The 8,254-nt window shown below is 35.6% G+C and overlaps 1 protein-coding gene across 2 annotated transcripts; it reads right to left on the bottom strand.

Moving 5' to 3' along the window:
- On the bottom strand, positions 1-4,819 carry LOC114731030 (5'-nucleotidase SurE-like). Of its 2 annotated transcripts, XM_028918152.1 has the most exons (10): positions 4,601-4,819; positions 4,089-4,183; positions 3,939-4,003; positions 3,584-3,627; positions 3,066-3,143; positions 2,713-2,866; positions 2,150-2,326; positions 1,814-1,873; positions 1,625-1,739; positions 1-641 (listed from the first exon to the last, which is right to left on the bottom strand). In XM_028918152.1, exons 1-9 carry the CDS (start codon positions 4,729-4,731, stop codon positions 1,629-1,631), a joined length of 915 nt encoding a protein of 304 aa, XP_028773985.1. In that variant the 5' UTR covers positions 4,732-4,819; the 3' UTR covers positions 1-641; positions 1,625-1,628. The 2 variants fall into 2 exon arrangements, with proteins under 2 accessions (XP_028773985.1, XP_028773986.1); XM_028918153.1 differs by lacking the exon at positions 1,814-1,873.
- Positions 4,820-8,254: the final 3,435 nt, after the last annotated feature.

The following is an 8,254-nucleotide window of genomic DNA, read 5'->3' as shown; positions in this document are numbered from 1 at the left end:
TAATAATTGAAACATTGTTTATAAGCCATTAACCCAAATAGCAAATGTCTTTTTACACATGGAGAAGGCATGCATTCACGATATGACGTATGGCTCCACCAAAATAAATTACAACGAGGCTAAGTCACCAGTAATGAGAAGCCTTATAGTTTATACCCATTTTCTGAATTGCTTAGCACCATGAGCTAAAAGCACAAGCACTTAGATATGTGTACGATCAAAAGCCGCGGCTATGTTATCTCAAATTGGGGGAACATCCATCTGAGGATTTGATTTCAAAACATGCCCTCTGGGAAGGAAGGCCATATTAGACCGCAATCTTCAGGTAAACACTACTGTATTTTCAACAGATGCAGTAAGAAGTAGGAATTCAGGGATTGAAAGACAATGGGAATCTCTCAACAAAATGGTTTTAAAGTGAGCGATAGCTTATTAGCTTACAGAAAACAGGCTTCCTTATTCACTCATATATTACGCTATAGAGAAATGTCTTTCATGTCTTTCATGGCTCCAACAATGTTGAAAATAATGGCATGCTTACTGATGCAACCAAACTGTAAGGAATATTGATGCTGGGCACCGGACTTGAGTGATTTCTTTAGCAGCAGATTGAGGTAGAAATCACCTTAAACTGAAGTAGTCTGCAGGTAAAAGCATTCACAAATCAAAATCGATGAAAAGATTGGAATGAAGTTCATATTACTGCTGATCATATAATGCTAATGAAATAATGAATAAAATATTTTGACGTACTCACACAACAATCTTTCTTTTAATTTTCATTTTAAAAATAGAGTTGAGGGAGGAGTTTGGGAGTTTAAATAATTATGCATTAACTGCAACTTCCTATTTAAGGTTGCCATGTTGGGAGTTCAAATAATTATGCAGTAACTACAACTTTGAACATGTGCGAAAAGGATAGGTGCTCAGATTTCCACCGTAATTGTCATCTAAAACATTACACGAAAGATTTTTTTTTTTTAGTTTTAGTTTTTTTTTTTGGGGCGGGGGGGGGGGGGGAGATCAAGACTGAATATTATATTCATCTTAAGAAGCATTACCATTACTCTTGCTCTTAATCAACCAGGACTCTAAGGGTATGTTTGGCTCAATGAGAGGAAGGGGAGGGGAGGGATTTTAATGGAGGGAAGGGGAGGGGAGGGGAGTGGAAGGATTTTAATATTATCTTGTTTGGATTTATAAAAAAAAGGGGAGGGGAGGGAAAATATTTTAATATGGATAATTTTGCTCTTATTTTATTTAAGGTGTGGGCATAATGGTCACAACATGACAAAATATAGACATAATAATCACAACATGACAAAATATAGGTATAATAGTCATAATATGACAAAATATTGCCCTTTCCCTCCAAATCCTCCCAATTTTGGAGGGGAGGTTGAGGAGGGGAGGGGAAGGGAAATTTTAAAAAATTTTCCCTCCCCTCCTAAAATTTGTGTGTTGCCAAACAAGGAAAAATAATTAAAATCCCTCCCTTTCCCTCCCCTCCCTCCCACCCAAATCCCTCATACCAAACACACCCTAAGAGTGTAAATGAAGTTATTGCTAGCGATTTATCTCAGTCAAAACTCTTTTATAAATCCTGATAATATGTGGGTCTTACAGCATTATAAAGCTGATGCTGAGGGGAGTTCATGGACACTTGATAGCCAATCCTTTAGATAGGCATGACAATCTGCCTCCGCTGGAGATAGAGCAGCAAGAGGAGTCACAGTGATCTAAAAATAAAATAAAATTGCTTAGCAAGAGTTTTTGCATTCAATAATTCAATTAATGAAGGAAGAAAAAACTCATATCCTTCCTGCAAAAATTTATGATCCGTATCACCATCGTCAAGGCAAGGACCTTTTGCCTACAAAAATTGAGAGTTCTACACCAGTTAGTGGGGGTAGGGGGGAAGGCTATAGAAGGCCCACCCCCGTGGGAACCTTTTGTGCCTATAACTTCATATTTACTTCATAAGTAGACAAGATTATACAATCAAACTCTCCTATGTTTTGAATAGATCAAAGCATAGGCCACTCAAGCATAAAATTAAGTCATGCAACTTTTGTAGGATTTATCAAGCGGAGGGTTTCATCTGAGGACCATGAAAAACACAAAATGAAGAATAAAGAAAAGGACCCACTTCTCTCCTGAATAAGAGATGTTCTGGTGATACAGACGATGTGTTAGCTTCTGTAGGTAATGCTGTATCTACATCCATGGTCATCGTAGATGACATTCTTTCTCCTTGTGTCCCTGATGTCACTTGCCTCCAACCCATCTTGAAAAAACTTTTTCCCTGCTTTGTTAGCCTGTACCCCTTTTTATGAGGCACAAGTAAGAACCAGGAATAATAATTAACCAATTGCATGGCAAAGCAATTATTTGTAAGTAAAAGATGAACGTAATGTATTGGTATCTTATAGGATTGAGAACAGAGAAGGACAAGTAAACATGAAAGCAAATTGAAAACAGGCAATGTATACAATATGTTCATTCAATTATAAACTGAGGCTACTAGCATTGACCGTGCCTGTGCCAGAATTCTCATACCAACAGGTGAATCAAGATTTTTATAAGTCTGTTCATATTCTGAGCAAACATATAGAAAATGTTCATTTAGTTATAACACAAGGTTGCTTGGTGATGCGTGCTCTATTTATCCACAAACTAACCAGGCAAAATGCTGCAAATCTGACACCGTACCTTATGATCAGCAATATTAGCTGGCAAATCTACATTTAGAAAGCATCTTTGCGGGAATCTTTGATTCTTGATCTCAACTAGTACCGCAATTATGATAGGTAGACATGCTTGAGCAGCAAGGGAAAAGTCATTTATGTCACTCTTTCCCCTAACCCTGGGTGTTAGTCCTCCAAATGGTCAAAAAAGGCAACAAAAAGCAGTAGCAGTGGTTGGAGATAGAAAAGAGGATTGACATGGTTTATAAAGTCATCAGTCAAATAGATTTAAGATAATTGTTCAGTTATCAACCCCAATATTAGGTCAGATCATGCCAACTTCAATAATTAAATTAAAACACAAGTCAGCAAAGATACCAATCATATGAAATGGAGATAGAAGGTATATCATTGAAGAAGGCTTCTCTAGCACCAGCAACTGTCCCTGAGTAAACACTGCAAAAAAAGTACCTAATTATTGCAGCAATGAACAAAAAAACACCAGATGAAGCCACTGAAGCAGCTATGATGAAAAGAAATGCCTTAGTTAATTTTGACTGGATTCATATCACATTTGTGGAAAACATATATTGTGTTTATCTCTTCATGGCTTAGAAAGACAAAGTCTATCGTATTTTCACAGGGTCTCTCCAATATTTGCATCTGTTGCTAGCACGTCCATGTTTCTAAGATCACCATAGAATAGGTGGAGGTTGAAACTTATTTTGTAAGAGAATCCTATATTTTCCATGGAAAAGTAGTATTGACATTTAATTGTAATATATACTGATCTTCAAATTAGTTTGATCATGACTTGCATACTCTTAGCAGTGGAAGAGACATAGTTGCAGAGTCTTGCAATATTTTAGATTAAGAAGAGACAAAAAGCTACATACACATGATAACCGCAGTTGCTACCCATGTTTATGCCACTGAGTACCTGAGCATTAAATTGAACTTATATTAGCAACTAGCTCACCATGTGGCACAACTTTTAGTCAGTCATATACATGCAGATTGTTTTCACAGCACAGAATTGTGTGGATGGGTAACAGAATCCAACGTCACAAGAAGTATTATAAACTCCTTTCAAGTTTCTTAAAGCAAGTCAAAAAGCTATGCTACTATGTTCTCATTGCGGAACCTTTCTAATAAAGAGAAATTGCCAAGATGACAGCAGAATAGGAAAACAGTCCACCCAATTAGCGGCATACTTTTCACAACCAAAATTGTAATTTACATCCAAGGTACCAGATCAGCTACTGTAGGAAACAGTGCTTTGGAAATTCCCAGAGAGGCACAATCAGCCGGAGTCCCTGCAAAAATATTCGAATATTGACATTTTGCAATAAAAGATTATATATCATGTAGGTACCTAAAAATACTCAAAGCAAAACTGACCAGAAACTGCGTACGCTGAGGCTCCGTCAATGTTTACTGGCTTGGCTTCTATAGGGTGAAGCCATGTAATACCGTGACTAACAGCCGACCTCTCCCTGAAATTGATTTAGTTAAAACAAATAGAACCACAAAAGTACACTGCTCCCAGAAAATTCATGTCAACTTCAGAGCGGCTACATGATGCCCATAAAATAACAATGTAAACAACAATCACCCAAAAAAACATAGCTAAACGGCTGGCCATTTCAAGTAAAAAAGTAATCGAACTCGCAGACTCCCGGGAAAGGTTCACGTGGTGATTCGGTTGTTGCATACTGCCGACACAGAATCAGCATGAGAGTGTTTTCTTTGCTCAGACGAACTTTTCGGTTGTCATCAATTATAGTTTGAAAAACAAATCACTAGCCCCGATACTCAAGCAAGTAAGAAAATTAAGATGATCGACTACATAGACTGATCATGCAAGTTTGTCAACAAGTAAGACGGAGGAAGAGGGAGAGGATAAGGGGTACCTATCAGGGGCGCAGACTTGAACGCTAAAACGATTAGTGGAGACAAGAACCTGAACCAGAGCTCTCAAACCAGGTGCATCAATTCCGTCATCGTTAGTGATCAGAATCGTGGGTTGTTCACCGTCTTCCATTGCTCTTCCCTCGGAATTTGGTTCAGGGTGAAACAGATGGTTTTCAATTTCGATAGAAAATTTGAGTGCGGCTCCCGGAAAAAAGCGGCAGCGCCACATTAAGTCGGGAAATTATCAGTGAAACGTATTGATTACAACTATTATTATTATAATAATTATATTAAAAAAAATAGATAAATATGAAAAGTATAGTGATTAGAGTTTTATATTTATGACTAAAATAAAAATTAAACAAACTCTTATATTAAAGATCCGCAGTAGATAACAAATTTTTTCATAGTGTGTCTAATGAAAGGCATTCAGACATTCAAATATTAATTTACTAAGTTGTTAGGAACTAGATCAAACTTTTATAGTTATAAACAACGATTATTGTCATTAATAAAATAATTTTCCATGTTCTAAAATGAAATAATCCGGCGTTTCAGTAAGTTGATTTCCATCATATATAAGATAAACTGAAAAAATCGTATACTTCAATGAAAATTGGTCAAATATTTGACCATGCATTCTTGTTTATTATGCGTTATTTTTGTTGGTTTGACAGAACAATTTTTTTAGGCTCAATTGCCTTCTTGTTGAGAATAACTTTAATTGGATGGGAATTCAAACTTACTTCGTCCCATGATAGAGACTAGCCTTTTTTGTTAATTTGACCAAACTCGTTTACTTTACATACAGCCCATTGTTTCTAGTAACCCAAACAAAATCCACCGTTATATGTTTATTTGGAGCGATGATTAAGGTCCCAGGTACGGTTAATTGATTTGATATGAAATTCGTTGTAGAATCGAATTCAGCGACAAGCGGCATTTTGGAGCAAATCAGCGTCTTTATCATTACTGACCGCATTTTCAAATTTGACTGAATTACTATTAATTTTTAAAATTAGCCCGTGCTAGCGCCTTAGCAGTAGGGACTAGGGAGAACTACCTCCAGTTCTAATTACAAGAGCTAGTTGACTAATTTGAAAAAATTAAGAAAAGAAGTTAAGTTAGTTATTGTAATAAATAGGTGTTGTCTTTCATAAATGTCTTGCTAATCAAGTGTATTGGCTAGACTTATCATTATTAAAAGTACTATCTTAAAAAAAATAGCAATTAAAGACTCTGAAATTTGAAAAACACAGATTGGGATCATTGACAATTCACTATTATTATTGTCAAAAGATATAGTTAGAGTTGTCAAGAGTTCTATCTGCGTTTTTTTAAATTTCAGGGTCTTTTTTTGTTTATTCTCCCTAAAAAAATACATAAATTGAGAGACAAATGGATTGGGATATTATATTTAGGACTAAAATAAAAATCAAACGAAGTCTTATATTAAAGACCAGAGATAGTATATTTAACTTTTTATATTTGATATGTATAAAATAAAAAAGGTACTTATCCGGTCCTAAATATACACCTATTTCGTAGTTGTAATTTATTATATCCATAACATAACACCCTTTTGGTAGTGTAATTTACATTACGAAAAGAGTGTACATTTAGAATCGGATGAGTATATTATTACGAGACATTTATTAGATATATATCCGACATTTTGTTTTATTAGCACAAAACACAACGGCACAGATCCCATGAGTTCGGGCGAAAATTACATAGAGAATTTAATTCAAGAAATCATAGCTCACTGGTTAAAAAGAATTTGCGTCAATAAAATTTGTGATCCCTCAACTTTAAATAAATTTTGATTTAGCTTCTTAAATTTAAATTATAAGTTTTGGTCTCTAAAAAAGTAAAATGATTAAGTTTTGTTAAATTATAGGGACTAATGTCTTAGACGGAAGGAAACTTGAGAAACTAAAATTAAAATGACAAACCAAATTGATGGATAAAAAATTTATTAGCCAAAAAATTAAATTAAAATTGCTAACAGCGGTTCTTTAATTTGGCTTCTGAAGGGGCTTCTGAAATTGTTATTGTAATTGTGTAGAAGAAGATGATTCGTCAGTCAGACAAACAAACCTCTTAAATCTGCGAGTGGCCTCTAGGCTCACTCTTCATTCCAATTGGAAACATTTCATTGCGCGCGCACAACCCTGACGAGCAACGTCCCATAGTATGATTCAGAGGCTGAACTAAAATAAGGTTTCCTGATGATGATATTCAAAGTTTCTCAAGTACCTGTCAAGTGCTGAACTAATAACTAGTGATTCCTAACTTTGTTTACAAAATTCAAAGTTAAAAAGTCTGATATAATATATATGAGGGATGGAAAAGGGAAGAACAAAACGTCGCGGAGAATACCCTATCGTAGTGGGCTAAAACCAAACACGTTAAAAGCGGGCCTAAAACCAACACGTTAAAAGCGGGCTTCCTTTTCGATGGTCTGTCCAAACTATGGGCTTTATCCGCACCTACGTGGAGAAATTAACATGGACAGTTGAATGGCAGTTTATTTGTTCTTCTAAATAAATAAATAATTTTATCCTGTCCAGACAAGATTTACAAGTACAAGAACATAGTTTGAGGTCTGGAGCAGTATAGATTATAATATGAAGATGAGAGAGGAGTTCTCGTAATTCAGCTGTTAGGTTTGTCTGTTATGAGATTCGTTAAGAATATGATAAGTTTGGTGTCAGATTATGTTGAGGAGTGATCCCAATGAGACAGCTCCAAACCCTTGATGAAGCACCGTAGTTTTCTAGGTTCGTCTTTTGTCCTGACCTCGTATGTCTGGAGCCATGCTCGCATCTCACGTGAATTCTGTCTTGGTGCTCCTATTGTCTCTTTAACCCTCTAATTATACTATGCATCCCCGGCACGATGCCGCCGCAGATATATACTGCGAAACTTCACATCAATAATCTAAATATTTAATAATTAAATATTTTTTTGTTAAATGTTTTTCCCCCCTGAAACAAGAGTATTAATTACGTGAATGCTCCTGTATCGTTCAATGTACTAGAACCCTCACCAAAGGCAACGCAACTTTCATCATCATCATCAACACCTCTACTCGTCTTGACCTCACTTCATAGCTTTCCCTTTCATTCCTCATCATTCTACCCAACTCGTCTTTTTCTTTTCTTTTTTTCTCCACCCCCATCCTCCATGATGATTATACGGACATTCCTCCTTTTCATGTTAAATACCAAAATTTAAAATAAAAAATAAATTGTGTTATTTTATAATTCATAAATAATGCAACTAGATTTCTTATATTCCACATAATGATAAAAAAAATCATATGGCCAGGACATAATAAGAAGTGGACATAATTTTTAAAAAAAAAATAAAAAAAAAAGAGAAAAGGAAGAGGTAGGGTATTTTTGGGGGCCTTTCTTGCTTCTTGGAATTCGAAATCACGCAACAAGAGCCCCAAGTTTCTTCCGTACGAGGTTGAAGCAGGATAAGCACACGCCATTACTTCTTGCTCAACACCTTATCCCCGTCTGCAACAATCTTCATCTATTATATTCATTCCTCGAATCCCTATATAACCCCAACATATATATTATATGCTAATATTTTCCTAAATACCATTGTCAAGCTTTAATGCATTGATCATCCAGATC

Source organism: Neltuma alba, unplaced genomic scaffold, assembly GCF_004799145.2.
Source record: "Neltuma alba isolate B1F8T4 unplaced genomic scaffold, ASM479914v2 tig00012795_pilon, whole genome shotgun sequence".
In the NCBI taxonomy this organism is placed as follows: domain Eukaryota; kingdom Viridiplantae; phylum Streptophyta; class Magnoliopsida; order Fabales; family Fabaceae; genus Neltuma; species Neltuma alba.
This window is presented reverse-complemented; position numbering and strand designations above follow the sequence as displayed.

Coding starts and splice junctions, on each gene's coding strand:
- LOC114731030 (XM_028918152.1), bottom strand. CDS start 4,731: ATGGAAGACGGTGAACAACCCACGATTCTGATCACTAACGATGACGGA. Junction 2,327..2,712: donor CTAATATTGCTGATCATAAG/GTACGGTGTCAG, acceptor CCTCATAAAAAG/GGGTACAGGCTAACAAAGCA. Junction 1,740..1,813: donor AATTTTTGCAGGAAGGATAT/GAGTTTTTTCTT, acceptor TTTTATTTTTAG/ATCACTGTGACTCCTCTTGC.